This window comes from Stomoxys calcitrans, chromosome 5, assembly GCF_963082655.1.
Source record: "Stomoxys calcitrans chromosome 5, idStoCalc2.1, whole genome shotgun sequence".
NCBI lineage: Eukaryota > Metazoa > Arthropoda > Insecta > Diptera > Muscidae > Stomoxys > Stomoxys calcitrans.
This window is the reverse complement of record NC_081556.1, coordinates 92,158,410-92,179,844: the sequence shown is the minus strand read 5'-3', so window position 1 is coordinate 92,179,844 and position 21,435 is coordinate 92,158,410. Positions and strand designations below refer to the sequence as shown.

At 39.4% G+C, this 21,435-nt stretch overlaps 1 protein-coding gene across 2 annotated transcripts; it reads left to right on the top strand.

Annotated features, from left to right (window-relative positions):
• The first annotated feature begins 1,078 nt into the window (after nt 1–1,078).
• LOC106085314 (uncharacterized oxidoreductase YoxD) lies at nt 1,079–18,793 on the top strand. Of its 2 annotated transcripts, none has more exons than XM_013249518.2 (5): nt 1,079–1,284; nt 1,353–1,508; nt 17,885–18,061; nt 18,132–18,508; nt 18,576–18,793. In XM_013249518.2, exons 1-5 carry the CDS (start codon nt 1,084–1,086, stop codon nt 18,637–18,639), a joined length of 975 nt encoding a protein of 324 aa, XP_013104972.2. In that variant the 5' UTR covers nt 1,079–1,083; the 3' UTR covers nt 18,640–18,793. The 2 variants fall into 2 exon arrangements, with proteins under 2 accessions (XP_013104972.2, XP_059225565.1); XM_059369582.1 differs by lacking the exons at nt 1,079–1,284; nt 1,353–1,508 and adding exons at nt 12,467–12,682; nt 12,759–12,914.
• The last annotated feature ends 2,642 nt before the right edge of the window (nt 18,794–21,435 follow it).

Sequence of the window (21,435 nt, the reverse complement as noted above, 5' to 3'; positions counted from 1 at the left end):
TAGGGGGATCCAGATCGTGAAAAGACGAGGCTATTACTGAAAGGTAGTAAGAAGGAGGTCAGTATAGCTATTGGTATCATAATGGGACACATAGGACTACGAGCTCACTTATGTAAATACGGTGCGGCAAGTGATAGCATGTGTGGGGCATGCGGGGAAGATGATGAGACGTTGGAGTATTTCCTTTGTCATTGCCCGGCTTTCGCGTCTAACCGGCACTTAGGTGGAGACACAATACCAGACAAGAACCAACTTAGGGGAGTGGTAAGTGGATTTTGGAAGTAGCACGGAATTTCTAACTTAAAATTTTCTTTTTAGAGGTTACTTTATAATTTTTAGAGTCGATTACTAGCTTAGGTGTATGTCCATAGTGGCATGGGACGGATTAATATCACTTTTCCACCACTTTTCAACCTAACCTAACCGCATTTTGATAATAAAAATAATTCAATATTTTGCAAGCGTTTGTAGTTTTTAAGATGATTCATGGTTAAATTATAGACCAAACTGTAAATCTTTGACAGTGAAACGAAACATGAAAAGTGGGTGAGCTGCTGTAACCCGTGTTGCCCAAAAGATGATAGCTAAAAAATCACCCTTTATATAGGAGCTGTATATAAATTCGAACCGGTTTTTTATAAAATTTAGCTGTAACATCAAAAATTATTAAAAAATCCTGAAAAATTTCGTATTCTAGCAATATAAGTCAAAATTGAACGAACATCATATATGGGTATAGGAGTTATATCTAAATCTGATCCGATCTATCTATCAATTCAATAGGCTTCATAAGACACCGTTGCCTTATTTAAAGAAAATCGGAAATAAAATCCCATTTAAACTTTGTACTCCTATAGAATTTTAAAAACAAACAGACTGAGGTAAATGATTCTTAATCGACTCATACTCATGGCTCTATCTCGCTTACTTACAAATGCTCCATTTTATATTGCCCTGTTCCACAGTGGTGTTGAAAGATATAACAATTATTCTCAGCGTTATGTTTAAAGTCCATCTATCGCTAGCGATTATAAATACCAGTAATTATTGAAAATTCTTATCAATTTACTCCGCGATTTTCACATGTTAGTAGCATATTGTCAAGCAATGCATACACAAGTACTAAAAATCGAGGCTCTGTCTAGTCTTTATGTGATTGGAATCATACTGGGGTATCCCATAATAATAACAGTTTCGCTTGTTGCTCACATTTTTCAATTGCTGGTGAAATTTGTCAAAAGCCGTTTCGGTCATTCCAAATCAATTGCAGGTGAAGTTGCCTTGGTAAGAAGTCTGAAGGAAACATTTGAGTATGATAAAATGAGACTTAAGTTGTTTGTCATTTCAATTAGGTAACAGGAGCCGGCCATGGTTTAGGTCGTGATATAGCAATTGCTTTGGCCCAACAAGGTTGCCATATTGCTGTTGTGGGTACTCAAGTGAAATATTTATTAGAAACTTCCGCATTCATTGCTCAAACTTTTGGAGTGAAAACGAAAGCCTACAAGGTAAGCTCATAAGAAAGTAGAAACATAGAATAAATCAAATTAAACAACCAAGGACAAATAAAAGTACAGCTAAGACGACTTTATAGTACCCTACATCACGGAACGTATTTATGTCCACTTTTCATTAACTGGATAAGAATACCAGAGGGACGGATAATGTTATTTAAAATTTTGGTTAGGGTAGTTTAAGTATAAGTGACAGTCTGCCATCAAATTCACTTAGACTCTTTTGTCCATTGTGATACTACAGGAACAGGAGAACGAAGATGCCTTTTAGTTCCCACCGTTGGACCATTCAGATCCTTTTTTAAAAAGTCAAACAAGTTGCGAATGTTCACATTCGCTAAACCAGACAAGCTCTCACAGATATGAAAACCTAAAGTGAAACTCCTTCCGACTGTCAGTGCGGAACACATACACAGCAGATGTTTTATAGTCTCTTCTCGACAGCTTCTGCAGAAGTCCTTACAGCTTCTGCAGACGTCCTAACAGCTTCTGCAGAAGTCGTTCCTTGCTACCTTCAGTCTGTCAGCATGTTTTCCGATCAGACAGTGACCAGTCATGACGTACTCTATGACTGAGACGTTTGTTCTAGCCAGTGATGGCATAACGGTAAACCTCTTCATGTCTAGTTTGGACCACATAATTTTGGAGTGGACATCTGTCAACCATTGCCTTTCAGGCCTGATCCTGAAGACTTAGGTTAAATGTCGCTATAGGTATACCCACAGGTTCCACTTACCCAGAGGTTCCACTTACCCACAGATTCCACTTACCTACAGGTTCCACTGGAATCTGTAAAGTAGTTCCTAGTCTCGCAAGCTCGTCTACTCTACAATACCCTGCAATATCTCTGCGGTCCGGTACCCAGAACAGATGAATTTTGAACTGTTCAACCACCTCGTTAAGAGATTTGTGACAGTCGAGGGCGGTTTTGGAATTCAGAAATACGTGCTGCAGGTATTTAATGGCTGCCTGAGTAGATATATATGCCATGCAATCTAATGGCAACCGGTTGTACGTACAGTATTGACCCGAAGAAGTCCTTCATCGGCAAAGGCTGCCGCCTCAATGTACAACACACTAAACAACAACAACAACAGCCTCCGTTATGACATTATATCTAAGTCATTTCACCACATCTTTAAGGATATCTGCATGATACCCATTAAAGTGGGCGGGTAGCCTTCTCAATATGACCATTTCTAGTTCTTGGAAGTACACCCCAAAGCCCATCTGGTTGTCTAGTTTGGAACAATCCATAAAAAAATCTATGTAACTTCTAATACCAGGAATATTGTAGTTACAATAGGTTCTATCAGGAATAGTGGTATAGTACTTTTTATCAATAAGCGGCGTAATGCACTCTACGTGGAACATCCAGCATAGTTTCAATGATAACATAGTGTCCGTAACCGTCGCATGACCAAAAAGAAAGTTCCTTTAGGTCGCTGCAAATTGCCTAACCATAATGTCCAGAAACATTAGTTGTAGGATGAAATTCAGTGCATCAGGTGGTGTCGTCCTCAATGCGGTTGGAATGAACAAGAAAAAGCCATCATTTGGATCTGGCTGAGTACTGCACAGTAGGTGGCCTTTTGAAGTACCGTCCACCAGACCACAACACCATATATCAATCCCTTGGAAGCCGGTTGTACCCGATGAAGTCCTTCATCGGCAAGGGCTGCCGCCTCAGTATACAATATACTGCTACAACAACAACAACAACCATATATCATCATATGACTGACAACAGCAATATATACCCAGTGCATGACACGCGGGTTAAACCTTCCCAACATTATGCCAATGGCTCTCTTGCAAGTGTATAGGGCAAAAGTTGCCTTTTTACCTTTCAAAAATGTTTCATTTGAAGTTCAATTTCCTGTCCAGCAAAACACCCAAGTATTTTACGATTTCAGTAAATGAAATATTCTCCCCTACCAAGGAGACACGTTCCACTGTAGGTAACTCGTATCTCCTGCTGAAAAGTACTACTTCTGCCTTGCACGAATGAATGCCTATTCCACTTTCGGTAGCCCACTTCGCTGACGCACATTGAAATTCCTGAAGTATATCTCTCAGAGTGCTTGGAAACTTTGCCCTTACCGCAATTGCGACGTCATCAGCATACGCTACCACTTTTACACCTTTTTCTTCCAAAGACCATAATATACAGTTCATGTTAATAATCTAATAATCTAATAACGTAGAGCAGACAGTACATCTCCTGGAGGTGTTCCTTGCTCACCCATCTTTTTATCCCCACCACCATAGGATGGGGCCATATTAATCGAGTCAGTCTAGTCTAAGACCCCATAAAATATATATATTCTTGATCGTCTCGACGTTCTGAGTCGATCTAGCCATGCCCGTCCGTCTGTCAAATCACGATAGCGGTCGAACGCGTAAAGCTAGCCGCTTGAAATTTTGCACAAATACTTAATATTGATGTAGATCTATGGCGTTGCAAATGGGCCATATTGGTTCAGATTTAGATGTAGCTCCAATATAAACCGATCTCCCGATTTGGCTTCTTAAGCCCCCGAAAGCCGCAATTTTCCAATTTGACTGAAATTTTGTATGTAGTGTTATGTTAAGACTTCCAACAACTGCGCAAAGTATGGTCCAAATCGGGATATAACCTGAGTTGTGTAAGGTCACTCAACGTCTTTCTTCAATTTGGCCCAGATCGGTCCAGATTTGGATATAGCTGCCATATAGACCGATCTCCCGATTAACGTCTTGGGCCCATAAATTGCGCATTTATTGTCTCATTTCGACGAAATTTGAAACAGTGAGTTGTGTTAGGCCCTTTGACATCCTTCGTCAATTTGGCCTAGATCGGTCCAGATTTGGATATAGCTGCCATATAGACCGATCCTCCCATTTAGGGTCTTAGGCCCATAAAAGCAACATTTATTATCCGATTTTGCTGAAATTTGGGACAGTGAGTTGTGTTAGGCCCTTAGACTTTCTTCCTCAATTTAACTCAGATCGGTCCTGATTTGGATATAGCTGTCATATTGACCGATCTCTCTATTTGGGGTCTAGGGCTCATAAATGGCGCATTTATCAGCCGATTTTGCTGAAATTCGGGACAATGGGTTGTGTTAATCCCTTCGATATCCTGTTTTAATTTGGCCCGTATCGGTCCAGATTTGAATATAGCTGCCATATAGGCTGATCTCTCGATTAAGGTCTTGGGCCCATAAATTGCGCATTTATTGTCTCATTTCGACGAAATTTGAAACAGTGAGTTGTGTTAGGCCCTTCGACATCCTTCGTCAATTTGGCCTAGATCGGTCCAGATTTTGATATAGGTGCCATAAAGACCGATCCTCCGATTTAGGGTCTTTGGCCCATAAAAGCCACGTTTATTATCCGATTTTGCTAAAATTTGGGACAGTGAGTTGTGTTAGGCCCTTCGACTTTATTCGTCTATTTGGCTCAGATCGGTCCAGATTTGGATATAGCTGTCATATAGACCGATCTCTCTATTTGGGGTCTTAGGCCCATAAATGGCGCATTTATCAGCCGATTTCGCTGAAATTTGGGACAATGGGTTGTGTTAATCCCTTCGATACCCTGTTTCAATTTGGCCTTGATCGGTCTAGATTTGGATATTGCTGATTCTCGACTAGACTGATTTCTCGATTTAAAGTCTTGGCTCATAAAAGGCGCATTTATTATCCCATTTCGCTGAAATTTGGGACTATGAGTTGTGTTAGGCCCCCGACATCCTTCTTCAATTTGGCCCAGATAGGTCCAGATTTGGTTATAGCTGCTGTATATACCGATCTTTCGATTTAAGGTTTTGGACCCATAAATGGCGCATTTATTATGCAATTTCGCTGCAATTTGGGACAGTGAGTTGTGTTAGGCCCTTCGTCACCTTTTTTCAATTTGGCATAGATCGCTCCAGATTTGAATATAGCAACCATATAGACCAATGCCTCGATTTTAAGTCTTGGCCCCATAAAAGGCACGTTTATTATTCGATTTCGATGAAATTTGATACAGTGACTTATATTAGGCTTTTCGACATCCGTGTCCTATATAGATTAGATCGGTCAATATTTGGATATGGCTGCCAAAAGATCAATATTTTGTTCTACAAAATTGAACAATGACTTGCATTTATTAGACCACTCAATGTCCGTGCCAAATATGAGGAAAGGGCGTGGGCATCCATAGTTCAGCCCGGCCAAACATAATGCCTTTTTATACCCGCCACCATTGGATGGGGGTATACTAATCTAGTCATTCCATTTGCAACACCTCAAGATATTGATCTTGGGCCCCATAGAGTATATATATTTTCTTGATCGTCTCGACATTCTGAGCCGATCTAGTCATGTCCGTCCGTCCGACAGTCGAAACCACGATAGCGGTCGAACGCGTAGTGCTAGCCGCTTGAAATTTTGCACAGACACTTACTATTGACGTAGTTAGTTGGGGATTGTAAATGGGCCACATCGGTTCAGGTTTGGATATAGCTCTCATATAAACCGATCTCCCGATTTGACTACTTGAGCACCTGGAAGCCACTATTATTTACCGATTTAATTGAAATTTCGTATATAGTGTTCCGTTATGACTTTCAATAACCGTACCAAGTACGGTCCAAATCGTTCAAGAACCTGAAATATCTCCCATATATATCGATCTCCCGATTTGACTTCTTGAGCCCCTGGAAGCCTCAATTTTCATCCGGTTTGGCTGAAATTTTGCACATTATGTTCCATTATGACGCTAAGTAAATCGGTCAAGAACCTGATGTAGCTTCCATATAAATCGATCTCCCGATTTGACTTCTTGAGCCCCTAGAAGCGTCAATTTTCATAAGATTTGGCAGAAATTTTGCACACAGTGTTCTGTTATTATTCTTAACAACTGTGCAAAGTACGGTCCAAATCGGTCAAGAACTTAATATAGCTCCCATATAAACCGATCTTCCGATTCGATTTCTTGAGCCCTTGGAAGCCTCAATTGTCATAAGATTTGGCTGAAATTTTGGAGACAGCGTTCTTTATGACTCTTAGCAACTGTATCTTGTACGGTTTAAAACGGTCAAGAATCCTATATAACCCGATCTCCCGATTTGACTTCTTAAGCCCCTGGAAGCCGTAATTTTTGCCCGATTTGGCTGATTTCGCACATAGTGTTTTGTTATGACTCCCAACATTTGCGCAAAGTCCGGTCTAAATCAGTCAAGAATCTGATATAGCACCCATATAACCCTATTTCCCGATTTGACTTCTTGAGCCTTTACAAGCCGCCTTTACAAGCTGCTATTTTGCATATAGTGTTCTGTTATGAAATTCAATAACTGTGCCAACTACGGCCAAAATCGGTCTATAACCAGATATAGCACCATATTTAAGCAGAATCCATGGTGGTGGGTTTCCAAGATTCGGCCCAGACGAATTTAGCACTCTTTCACTGGTAACCATACTTGTTTGGTAGGTAAGCTATTTGTGAACTTTGTCGAAACAGGCGATCTCCCGGAATCTTTGCCGAAATATATGTTTCTATCAACCTCTCTAGAGGGCGGTGCCGCCCTTTTAACACCCTATACCTACCCTATAGGTACATAGTGTGAGCTATATCTTATTCCGAACCAATTTTGATGGAACTCGGCGTTGTTTTCAGATGAGTTATCAAACAATCCGTTTCAAATTTCGAGTAAATATGTTCAAAGTGTAATAAATACGGTTGACAAATGATAACATTATTCCAAATTACCCAAAATCTGACGAACATATAAAAGGGAGCTACATCTATTGGGTTGCCCAAAAAGTAATTGCGGATTTTTCATATAGTCGGCGTTGACAAATTTTTTCACAGCTTGTCAGTTATCAGCTGTTACTTTAAACTTGCTTTAGAAAAAAAGTGTAAAAAAAGTATATTTGATTAAAGTTCATTCTAAGTTTTATTAAAAATGCATTTACTTTCTTCTAAAAAATCCGCAATTACTTTTTGGGCAACCAATAAATCTTAACCGAATTTGACCAAATTTCTTAGATATAGTGTGTAGACATCGAGGAAAGCGTTATGCCTAATTTTGGCAATATTGGTCAATAATGCGATTGCAGTGGCTCTAGAAGTGAATATCGGGCGATATACATATATGGCAGCTATATCTAAATCTGAACCGATTTCTATAAAATTCACCAGTAATGTCGATTTTGACCAAAGTTTTTGGATATTGTCGAAGTCGTCGAGGAAAGTGTTGTGCAAAATTTTGGCAAGATTGCTCAATTAATGCGTTTGCAGTGGCTCTAGGAGTGAAAATCGGGCGATATATATATATATATATATATATATATATGGCAGCTATATCTAAATCTGAACCGATTTCTATGAAATTCACCAGTAATATCAAGAGTTAAGAAAAAAATCGCTCCTGCCTAATTTCGACCACCACCACTTTATTGCATTGTTACTGCAAATCAAAATGCAAAATAAATGACCACTTTATTGCATTGTTACGGCAAATCGGACGAACATATATATGGGAGCTATATCCTGAATTGAGATTTTACAATTTCAATAGGCTTCGTCTCTAGGCCAAACAACATCCCTGTACAAAATTTGAAGAAGATCGAATAAAAATTGCGAACTGTAGTTGGTACACAAATTAACATGGACAGGCGGACAGACAGACCGACAGACGGACATAGCTAAATCGTATCAGAAAGTGATTCTGAATCGATCGATATACTTATAAATGGGTCTAGCTCTTCTTCTTCTGGGTGTTACAAACAAATTCACTAACTTATAATACCCTGTACCACAGTAGGTGGTGTAGGGTATAAAAATTACAGACTAATAGGATGAAAATGTTTCACCTTTGCTATGTGTGGCCCTAAGTTTGTTTTCAGGCTAAGTTTGGCCTGGCCGAATCTTGGATTCAGCTTAAAACTGTGTTTACTTGCCTAATAAAGAAGCCACCAATTGCAAGAAGGCTCTAAAAAGGGTTTCCAAAAATCTCACTAATAAATATTTTAAGAATTTTTTTTTTATGAACTATGAAATATTGCCGTCTTTCGTTAAGCATATTTCTACCAAAACATGACCAATATATGATGGGAAAAATTTGTTCAACATATTTCATTCGTTCAATTTATGCCAATCCAAATTTCATTAGGATACCTATTTTCTAACTCGAAGTACAATTTTTTTAAGACAGCTTTATTTATGAGTCTTTTTTTCCACCCATGCGTGGAAATCGGGATGTTCGGTCGATGGGAAAATTTCTGCCTGAAGAAGATTTTTCGACACTTAGCTACTTGTCAGCACTTTTCACATCTACACTATGAACTTTGACAAGTTAAAGCCACTTAGACACATTATTTGGTATTATTCTCGCCCTACATGACCCCAGGGTGTAGATTCCTCCCTCTCCTCAACAAGATTTTAATGGGAGTTTCTTATAGTGTATGTGCCATTTTAGTACATTACCATCATTCTAGTACAATCACAGCCTAACTTGAACTAGGTTAACTCAGCACCACTACGCCATACTTGTTTAACTACATCACAAAACGTATATTCCGAGTTCATACCATCAAACATTGCTGTGAAATTGTGTCATATTAGTATAGACATTTGATTGCTTTGGACAGATGATCTGAAACAATTCTGGTATTAAAAAAATAATGTTCATTAAATTGAAAAGAAATTCTGAAAATGAATTCGACTCAGCAATTTTGCATATTTAATACAAACAACATGTCTGCTTTTTAATGGTTTATGCAAATTATACCTCACATAGACTGAAAAAAAACTATTCTCCTCTCTTATACTTGTTTTCAAATACTCTACCATATGAAAGAGCACATTCTTATACCGGCGTTAGGTACAAATGTTAGCATCGTATGGTCTAATAATCTGAGTTGCTCAAACAATGTTCGGTCTATGGACACGGTACGATGAGATATACAATAACTAACTTCGATATTGCATTTGTCACATATTGAAATACTGATTTAAATGATTTAGCGATTTACGACAGTCTGTTATAATCATGTAATCAAGTTACAGTCTTTAGAAATGATATTATGGAGCCATTATACACATGACATATGACACAAACACCCAATTTCCTCTACGACAAATTAGTATTCGCCCGATCTAGAAGGGGTAGAAAACTTGTACCTTTTCGAAGAAGGAGTCTAGTATCTAAATGGCAATTTTATACGAGTACCATACGTCTTTGGAATACCATTCCCCACGAAATCCAAAACATCAGCAACGCGTCAGACTTTAAGAAAAGACTTTTTATTCTTCTTAGTAACTAATTATTCAAAAATTGTTTTTCTCTCCTTTTAAACATTGTTAACTTCTTCCTTAAAGTGAAAACTATTTTAATTTATTATTTTTCTCAATAATTTGTATTTCCATCATTAATATTCAAAAAATTTTTTTTTTTTTACATTTCTTTTATATTTCCTTAAAATTTTTATATTATTTTTATTATTATTTTTTTCAAAGGATATATGACTGTTCTTATAAGCCTGCACTATAATTATAAGATTTTTTATCTTGTTGTGTAGGTATTCATCAAATAAATAAATAAATATACAGATTATTTGTTTCCATAGGCAAGCAACAAAGAAATTGTTGCTTTTTTTTTTGTTTGTTAGTTTGTTTGTCTGTTCCGTATAGATTCAAAAACGGCTGAACCAATTTTCATGAAATTTTCACAGATGGTAGAGTTTGAGCCCCCGGTGAAAATAGGGTACTAATTTTTTTTATATCCGAAGGGGGGAGAACACTCCCCCTTACCCCAATTTAAAAATCGCCAGATCTCGGAGATTGCAGCACCGATTTAGGCCAAATTTTGGGGTCAAATAAACTGGGGGGACGCCCCACCCGAACGGACATGTGTACCGATTCGGACAATATGGGTATCATATGAAAGGTATTTAAGAGTAGAGTACAAATTTGGTATACAAATTTTACTCTTCATTTTTCGGAGGGCTCCCCCACCCAACAAAAATAACCCCAAGAGGACACTTTCACCGCTTTGGGCAATATGGGTATCTAATGAAAGGTATTTAAGAGTAGAGTACGAACTTGGCATTAAAACGTTACCCTAAGTGTCAGAGGGTCCCCCATCCCCAAAAACACCACCCAACAGCACACCTTAAATGCTTTGAGCAATATGGGTATCAAATGAAAAGTACTTAAACGTAGAAAACGAAACTGACACAAAATGTATTTCTTGGTGTCTGAGGGTCCTCCCCACCCCCCATAACACCCCAGCAGGACAAATTTACCGATTGGGACAATATGGAGATCAAATGAAAGCTATTCAAAGGTAGAGTCCAATGCTAATATAAAAATGTATTTCTTGGTATCTGAGGGCACTCCTCAAAACCCTCAATAGGACATATTTACCGATTGGGACAATATGGGTATCAAACGAAAGATGTTTTGAAGCTGAGTACACATCTGTTGTAAGAATTTGTTCCAAAGTGTCTACGGGGCCTCCCCAACTCCAAAAAAACCCAAAACGGGCATAAATATTTAATGTCACAACATGGGTATCGAATGAAAGGTCTTTGGGAGTTGACTGCGAATCTGGTATACACATTTAGGACAGAGTCTTCTGGAACCGGCCTACCCACTAAATACGCCTCAATAGGACGTGTAGTTCGATCGGGATAACATGTCAATTAAAAGAAAGGTCTATGACAGTATATTTCGAATCTAATGTTGGCATAAATCGTCCTCTAGCACGATGCTGATATTACTTCAGGATCCGCCTCTTAACTCCCTTCAAACCGGTCACGATTGCCTACAATGCCGATAATTAATAGGTATTTGATAGTAGAAAACGAATTTGATATCCAATTTTGAGGCAAAATGTTTTGGGTCGTGTCACCCCATAAACTCCCTCTAAACCAATGGCAATCGGGGCTCAAATTAAAGAAATGTGAGAGTAGAGCACGATGCTGATATTTTTTTCAGGGCTAAGTACGTGGGTGACAGCCCACCCTGCATACCCCTCAAACTGAACATATTTGTGGATTATAGCAAAATGAGGCTCAAATCTGTATATGTTTCATGACCAAGTGTTTCAGGGACGCCTCATCTCATAAACTCCCCATAAACCACACATATATACCGACTATAGCAATATCTAGCTCCAATGTGGTTTTTAGGATTGGAGTATGAATCTGATATCCACTTTTGGGGGAAAGAGATTGGCTACTTCAATCCACCACCAAATTCAAGAGAATGAAGTAGAAAACGCCAGATCTTGGAGATGGATGGGGCGATTTTATTACAAAAATTTGCGATTTAAATACAGAAATGTGTATCCTTATTTAGGGTGGGATATCTAGGGGGCCGCCCCATCTCCAAAGCCACCAGCCAAACGGAATATAAACCAATAATGACAATACGGAACTCAAATGAAAGGAATTTGAGACCAGAGCACGAATCTGATATATTTGGATCCCCCTCACCCCCAAAAACAACCCCATACCGGACATATTTAACGACCATAGAAATATAAGGCTCCAATGAAAGATATTTGGGAAAAGAACACCAATATAATATCCACATTGGCGCAAAATATCTGAAAGGCCGTACCAGCACCACCAAACGGTCCTGCCGTGACCGTATAAGACTCAGATAAAATAGGAGAGTGAAAGAAGGCGCAGCGGAGCGGGCCCTGTCCAGCTAGTATATATGTATATACGAATAATGTATACAGGCTCTTGTGTCAATATTTTCAGGTGTTCGCCTCTAATGGTGAATAAAAGAATCATATTTTGAACCTAGACATCTGAAAAATTCAGTATACAACAATAATATTTGTAGCTAAATGCTTGTTTTAGACCGAATGCATAACAATCTCTCAAAATTTGGTAAGAGGGACAATTCCCATATGCAGTTATCGGGTATAAATAGCAGTGCATTTAGCACAGTTCTCAGCATTTCTCTTCAAGGTTTTCATTAGAATAAATATGGCACATCGCAGTTGCAAAGTTATAGATAAACAAGTTTTGATAAATGAAATTATTTCTGGTCTCAATGCTATCGGAGTCGTGCTGTCATATCCCTTAATGTTGCTTTATGCGTTTATTCATTGTTCCATCCGGTTTTTTCAACGCGTGTTTGGTCAGCCCAAATCAATTTCTGGTGAAATTGCATTGGTAAGCAAACAAGTCGGAGTCAGCTTTCTTAAACTGTGCTTATTTTGCATTATTCTCGTATAAATAACGATAACAGGTAACTGGGGGAGGCCATGGTTTGGGTCGGAATATAGCTATTGCCTTGGCTCAACAAGGATGCCACATAGCTGTTGTGGGCACTCAGGAAAATTTTCTTAAAGACACGGCAGCTCACATTGCAAAAGAGTATGGTGTGAAAACAAAGTACTACAAGGTAAGTTTTTTTTGAAATGATTAATGGCTTATAAGATCAAAAAGGAAGGTAAAATAGAGCGATATAAAGAATAGCAATAGTTTTTATATAAACTATGACATAACATATAATAGTGGCAAGAACATTGGAACAACTTTTTGGGGTGGCAACCTCTATTTATACCCTACACCACTACTGTGGTACAGGGTATTATAACTTAGTGAATTTGTTTGTAACAGCCAAAATGAAGAGAGATAGACCCATTGATAAGTACACCGATCGACTCAGAATCACTTTCTGATTCGATTTAGCTATGTCTGTCTGTCCGTCCGTCCGTCTGTCTGTCCGTCTGTCTGTCTTCCCAAGTTAATTTGTGCACAAAGTACAGGTCGCAATTTTCATCCGATCGTTTTCAAATTTGGTACAGGCCTGTTTTTTGCTCTAGAGACAAAGCCTATTGAAATTGGAAAAAATCGGTTAAGATTTGGATATAGCTCCCATATATATGTTCATCCGATTTTCAGTAATATTGCTATAAAATGGTCATTTGTTAAACGACTCTCTCGAAATTTGCAGGAAGGATTTTTTACGACTCTCGATATTACTGGTGAATTTCATGGAAATCGGTCCAAATTTAGATATAGCTCTCATATACGCCCGATTTTCACTCCTTGAGCCATTGAGAGCGCATTTATTGACCAATCTTCCCGAAACTTTGTACAACGCTTTCCCCGACGATTTTCACAATATCTATAAAATTTAGTCGAAATCGGTTCAAATTTAGATATAGCTCCCATATATATGTTCGTCCGATTTGCAGTATTAATGAAATAAATGGGTCATTTGTTAACCGATTCTCTCGAAATTTGGCAGGAAGCATTTTTTAATGACTCTCGACTTTATCGGTAAATTTCATAGAAATCGGATCAGATTTAGATATAGCTCTCAAATATATATCGCCCGATTTTCACTCCTGGAGACACTGCAAGCGCATTCATTAACCAATCTTTCCAAAACTTTGTACGACGCTTTCCTCGACAACTTTCACAATATCCACAAAATTTAGTCGAAATCGGCTCAAATTTAGATATAGCTCCCATATATATGTTCGTCCGATTTTCAGTATTAATGAAATAAAATTAAACTAGTAAGAGCGTGCTAAGTTCGGCCAGGCCGAATCTTATATACCCTCCACCATGGATAGCATTCGTCGAGTTCTTTTCCCGGCATCTCTTCTTAGGCAAAACAAGTAAAAGCGTGCTAACATCGTGGAACATCGGTCTATATGACAGCTATACCTAAATGTAGTCTCATCTAGTTCATATTCTGGTCGAATGGTGGGAGACTTACTACAAGGCACTGTACCTAACTCCAACAAATTCGGATAATAAATGCGTCTTTTATAGGATTTAGAAAATATGTCGGCATATTGGTCTATATGACAGCTATATCTAAATATCGAACGATCTGGACCATACTTGGGTCAGATGTCGGGAGTAGAGGTGTGCACGTGAGTTGTCTCTACTAATCACAACTCACGAGAAAATTACGACTCAGGAAACACTCATGACTCCGTACTTTCGCGACACTCACGAGACGCTCAGGACTCACGAGAAAATCAGGACTTAAGTTTAAAACAAGTAAGAGCGTGCCAAGTTCGGCCGGGCCGAATCTTATATACCCTCCACCATGGATAGCATTCGTCGAGTTCTTTACGCGATAGCTCTTTCAAGGCAAACCAAGAATAATGAATAAGAACAATTATGCTATTGGAGCTATATCAAGTTATAGCCCGATTCAGACCATAACTGAATTGAATGGTGAACATTAAAGAAGTCATTATGTAATATTTCAGTCCATTCGGATAAGAATTTCGCCTTGTAGGTGCTCAAGAAGCAAAGTCGATCCTCGGGCCTAGAGGCCAAGTCAAAACTTGGCCTCTAGAGGTCAAAACTTCTATCCGATTTTGCTGAAATTGTGCAAACCAGTTTCCTATATGACCTCCAACATTTTTGTAAATTATAGTCTCAATTTGCCCATAACCGTTCATAGAACCCATATAAATGTCGAAGTAACGGTAGCGGCATGTCGTTGGGGATTACAAATGGTCCATATAGGTTCAGATTTGGATATAGCTCCCATATAAACCGATCTCCCGGTTTGACTTCTTGAGCCCATGGAAGCCACAATTTTTGTCCGATGAAAATTTGCAAATAGTGTTCTGTTATGACTTCCAACAACAATGTGCAATGTTTGGTCCAAATCGGTTTATAACCTGATATAGCTCCCACAATTAACCCGTCTCCGATCTCTTGTGGCTTCCAAAAAGTTTTGTCCGATTTAGCTAAAACTTTGCAGATAGTTTTCTTTTAAGATGGTCAACAACTATGCTAACCACAAATTTTGTCCGATTTAGCTAAAATTTTGCAGAGTGTTCTTTCAAGACTGTCAAAAACTATGCTAAGTACGGTTCAAATGGGTCTATAACTTGATACAGCTCCCATATAAACCGATCTCCTGATTTGACATCTTGAGCACCTGGAAGACGCAATTTTTGTCCGATTTGGATGAAATTTTGCATGTGGTGTTCTGTTATGACTTCCAACAACTCTGGCAAGTACGGTCTAAATAGCTCAATAAACTGATATAGCTTCCATATAAACCGATCTCCCGATTTCCCGATTTTACTTCTTGAGTCCTAACAAGCCCCAATTTTTGTCCGATTTGACTGAAATTTTGCATGTGGTTTTCTGTTGAGACTTTCAACACCTTTGCTTCGTACGGTCCAAATCGGTTTATTACCTGATATGGTTAGGTTAGGTTGAAAAGAGGGTGCAGATATTAATTCGCCCCATACCACTATGGACATACACCTAAGCCAGTAATCGGCTTATTGTGCGCCCTAAAAACTATAAAGTAACCTCTAAAAAGAAAATTTTAAGTTAGGAATTCCGTGCTACTTACAAAATCCTTACTTGTTTTCAATGCCACTCCCCTATATTGGTTCATGTCTGATATTGTATCTCCGCCCAAGTAACGGTATCTGTTGGACGCAAATACCGGACAATGACAAAGGAAATGCTCCAACGTCTCATCATCTTCCCCGCATGCCCTACACATGCTATCACTTGCCGCACCGATTTTACATAAGTGAGCTCGTAGTCTTATGTGTCCCGTTATGATACCAATAGCTATACTGACCTCCTTCTTGCTTTCTTTCAGTAATAGCCTCGATCTGGATCGTGAGAAGGATGTTCGCCGTCCTACCGATCGTTTCGCTGTTCCACAATGTTGCATGCGCATCCGTCGCCCACGCCCTTAACTCGTACTGCGTCGACCCGAAAGGCTTCGGGTTAACCAAGTTAACCTTCACCGCCAAATCGTATGCCCTTTAATTTCCCCTTACTCCTTTATGGCCCGGCACCCAAACGATGCGGATTTTCCCATACTCAGAGAAGGCGATAATCTCCTTCTTAAACTGCAAGACTGTTCTTGACCTTACCGTTCTGGTTGTTATTGTCCTTATGGCAATTTTACTGTCGGTAAAGAAGTTCACACTCGACTTCCTCGCGTTAACACCACACCATTTCACGCATTCCGTGATCAACCGGATCTCCGCCTGCACGACCGTATTATGGTCAGGCAGTCTAAAACAGATCTCAGTCCCTGGGTTTTCAATGTAAATCCCCAGGCCCACACTGTCCTCTAGCTTTGATCCATCCGTGTAACATGATCTTCCAGTTGGCAATACTAGGGTTCCGTCAATCCAAGACTGTGTGGATAGCATCAGTGCGTCGCACTCGACTTCAAGGTTCATCTCAGGTATCCGATCGGAAACCTCTCCCCTTTCTTCCAGGTTTCCTATCGTCGCCTCGATTATACCGCGATGGTATGAGCTGCTCCCATCCTCAATCCATTCCCTCATAGCCTGATAACCGGATATAACTCCCATATAAACTGATCTCCCGATTCGACTTCTTGAGCTTTTACAAGCCGCAAGTTATGTCCCGATTTGGCTGAAACTTTGCATGTGATGTTCGGTTGACTTCCAACAACTGTGCCAATTACGGTCCAAATCAGTCTATAACCTGATATGGCTCCCATACCAGACTATCGATCATCGTTGTTTGGTTCGTAGAAGCTTCAACTTTTGCTAGTTTGGCATAAATTTTGGTATGTAGAATAAAATTATATCCTTCAACTAAATTTATTTTGTAAAGTTTTCTAGCAGAATCCATGGTGGTGGGTTACTTGTCTTAACTATTTATCATCGGAAAGCAGCAGAAAATTTTTACTTTTCTAGCAAAAAAGTACTGTCTTCCCATTTTCAGCAGACTTTCTGTTGTTACAGCAAACATTTTTGCTGTTTTTACTAAGAAATTTCTCTGAGTGTAGGTATGCTGCTTGAATCTAAGCAACCCACTGGATGTATTACTGTTTATCATGGTGTCCACTACATAGGGGTAGGAAGGACATAAGACTTATTGGTGTATGAGACTTTCTGCTGTTACAGCAAACATTTTTGCTGTTTTTACTAAGAAATTTCTCTGAGTGTAGGTATGCTGCTTGTATCTAAGCAACCCTTTGGATGTCTTACTGTTTATCATGGTGTCCACTACATAGGGGTGGAAAGGACATAAGACTTATTGGTGTATGAGCCTTTGATGGCGCATAGCTTGCCTTGGCGCACTAGGGTACAAATATCACCCTTTCCTCCTATCAGGTTTTCGGAGTATATGCAGGTATTAGTTATGCCGAGAATATAGCGGCGAGATGGGGCGCCAGGTAGTTTGCCTCTTTTTGTAGTAATGCCAAATATATATCGCAAAATTTGGTATACTCCTTCATATTTATTTGTTTGTAATATCTCGGAAATATGAGCATTGCCATTCATCACAACCAGCAACCTTAGGGAACTAACTCGCACATTATATTCAACCTAGGTATTAGTGTCCAACGGTAAAAAAAACACTCATTCTTATTCCTTCCAGGTCGATGTCACCAATTATCAGCAAATTTGTGAACTAAAGGAGAATGTAAGCAAAGATTTGGGCGATGTTACCATACTAATTAACAATGCCGGTGTTATATACATGTCAACCAAAGAAAAGCCATCAGCTGAGGTAGTGCAACGTATGATCAACGTGAATTTGACAGGAACCACTTTGGTATAAATGAACTTCTATAGTATTTTTCGTATATATCTCTTCTCAATATTTCATGTATTCTTCTTCATAGGTTACTGATGTCTTCCTGCCCAAGATGAAGGAACTCAATAGGGGACACATAGTCAATGTATCATCGGCTTCAGTTTTCTTTCCACTTCCTATTCACTATATCTATGGGTCCACCAAAGCAGCTATGCGATACTTAACCGCCGCCCTGCGTGTTCATCTAAGACAAATAAAATCTAATGTCAAGGCTACCTGTTTGATGCCCTCGTATCTGACAACCAACAAAGGTGTAAGTGAGGATATGAAAGCTACTGGCATTACACCGGGCCAATTTCAAATTGACGGTGATGTGTTGGCTCAATATGTGATAAAGGCCTTGCATTGGGGTCATGAGGAAATTGCGGTACCTTGTGGTTTTCTTTGGGTCCAAAAATTATCCGCGTATGTTAACAATGATGTAGAACTAGAGTTTAACCGTTGATTCAAAAAAAATTTTGTTTATTTTCAGAATATTTCCTGCCTATATCCAAGAGTTTTCACTTACTCTGCTCAGCAGAACTTTGAAGAAATAACCGCAAAGGGTATCCATAAACTATATTCTAAGGAAAGACAATTTATAACTGGTCAAATACAATCCCAATGGACAAATCCGTTCCTCTAAGTCAATGATAGTTTTGTATGATTGCTTAGTATGTAACATTTCAAAATAATAATTTATTAAAAACATTTAAATATAGTTTATTGTTAGTACTGCCATGTATACGAAAAGAAACTTCTTCGATCCCCCGCACTGAACAACAGCAAATTTGCTATGAAAATTCCATTGAGGAACAGAAGTAAACTTCTCACACATCAATGAGTGCTGTCCGATTCAAGTTAAAGATCAATGTTAAGGGGACACCTTTTTATTGTGGAGTCCAAACGGAGAGTCGAGACCTCTTTGGGCTATAATACTTTGGGTAATAAAACAGAAAGTAGTAATAAGAAGTCTACTGTGGCGCAGAGGTTAGCATGTCCGCCTATGACGCCGAATGCCTGGGTTCAAATCCTGGCGTAAACATAAGAAAATTTTTCAGCGGTGGTTATCCCCTTTGAAAACATTTGTGAGGTATGTTGCCATGTTAAATCTTCTCCACCAAGTGGTGTCGGTATTCGGCACGCCGTTCGGACTCGGCACAAAAAAGGAGGCCCCTTATCATTGTGCTTAAAAACTTTAATCGGACTGCACTCATTGATATGAGAGAAGTGTCCCCTGTTCCTTAATGGAATGGGAATGTAAAAGTTATAAAATTCCAAAGCCCAGATCCCAATTTGGGGTTATGTTTCTTTTACTCCATATGTCCCCTAACACATCCACCGCCCAACAATATTTGTAGCCAGTACAGCAAATTTACCAAAAAAAAAAAATAAAAATCAGCAAGTCTTAGTAAATTTATTGAGGAGGCTACAAATATTGTTAGGTGAGGTTAAAGTAGCTGTCTGCCATCAGACTCACCTAGACGTTTTCGTCCATTGTGAAACCACAGGCGAAGGAAGTTGCCTTCTAGTTCCTACCGTTGAACCATCCAGATCGCTTTAAAAAGTGCGGGACACATATACCGAATGTTCTATAATCTCGAAGTCCTCGCAGCTACGGTAAAAGTCATTAATGGCAACCTTCAGTCTGTCAGCATGTTTTCCGATCAGACAATGACCAGACATAGCGGACACAATTACTGAGACGTCTGTTCCCAGGAATATGAAAGGTAGTTCCTTACAATTCCCTGGGATATCACTGTGGGCCGGCAGCCAGAACAGGTGAAGTTTGAACTAATCAGCCATCTCGTTGAGAGATCTGTGACAGTCGAGAGCGATTTTTGTGTTACGAAATACGTTCTTCAGGGATTTAATGGCTTCCTGACTGTCTGAGAAGAAATATATGCCAATCGTTGTAATGACATTATATCTTAGCCATTGCACCACTTCTTTAATTGCAAGGATCTCCGCTTGATACACATTGCAATGGTCGGTTAACATTTTCGATATGACCAATTCTAGTTTTTGACAGTACACCCCACAACCCACCTGGTCATCTAGTTTGGAACTATCCCTATAGAAATCTATGTAACTTCTATTACCAGCGATGTCGTAGTTCCAATCGGTTCTTTCTGGAATAGTGGTACGGTACATTTTTGTAAAAAAACGGGTCAGGCAGGATGTAATCCACACTGCCTGAAACATCGGACATTGTATGAAGGATAACATAATGTCCGTAGCCGCCACATGACCAAAGAGAAAGCTCCTTTAGCTTCACTCTTAGCCTGGTCGCAGCAATTTGTCTCGCCACCATGTCCAGAGGTATAAGGTGTACCATTAAATTCAGTGCATCAGATGGTGTTGTACCCAAACAAGATGGTGCAGCTGTGATGCACAAACAAGCCATCCTTTGGGTCTGGTTGAGTATTGAACAGTAGGTCGACTTTTGAAGAGCCGTCCACCAGATCACAACACCATATAGCATTATAGGTCTGACAACTGCAACTTTTGTCAATGGCTCGCTTGCAGATGTTTACGGCAAGTGTGACCTTTCCAAAATGTTGGATTTGAAGTTCAATTTAGTGTCCAGCACAACACCCAGGTATTTTGCGCTATCAGTAAATGGAACATACACTCCTTCCAAGGAGACCGGTGCCACTGTAGGTAACATATATCTCCTGCTGAAAAGCACTGCTTTTGACTTGCACGGATTTACGCATAGACCACTTTCGGTAGCCTATTTTGATGGGGCAAGATATTCTTTCTAAAGTATATCTCTTTGAGTGCTGGAAAACTTTCACCCCTAACCTCAATTGCCGCGTCACCAGCATATGCGACAACTTTTACACCTTTTTTCTTCCAGAGACAATAATATATTGTTAATGGCTATACTCCAAAGTAGAGGAGACAGTACATCTTCTTAAGGTGTTCCTCTGCTGACCCATCTTTTAAGATCTACGGGTCCCAAACCTACCGTAATGCATTTTTTAGTAAGTAAGTTATTTATATAGGAGGTCACCCACCGTAGCCCAGAAGTTAGCATGTCCGCCTATGACGCTGAACGCCTGGTTTCAAATCCTGGCGAGACCATCAGAAAACATTTTTATCGGTGGCTTTCCCCTCCTAATGCTGGCAATATTTGTGAGGTAATATGCCATTTAAAACTTCTCTCCGAAGAGGTGTCGCAATGCGGCACACCGTTCGGACTCGGCTTTAAAAAGGAGGCTCCTAATCATTGAGCTAGAACTTTGCCCCTGTTCCTTAGTGGAATGTTCATGGGCAAAATTTGCAATTTTCAAGTTATTTATAAACTTTCTTAAAGTGTTGATGCCTAGAAAATCCAGCTCCTTCGT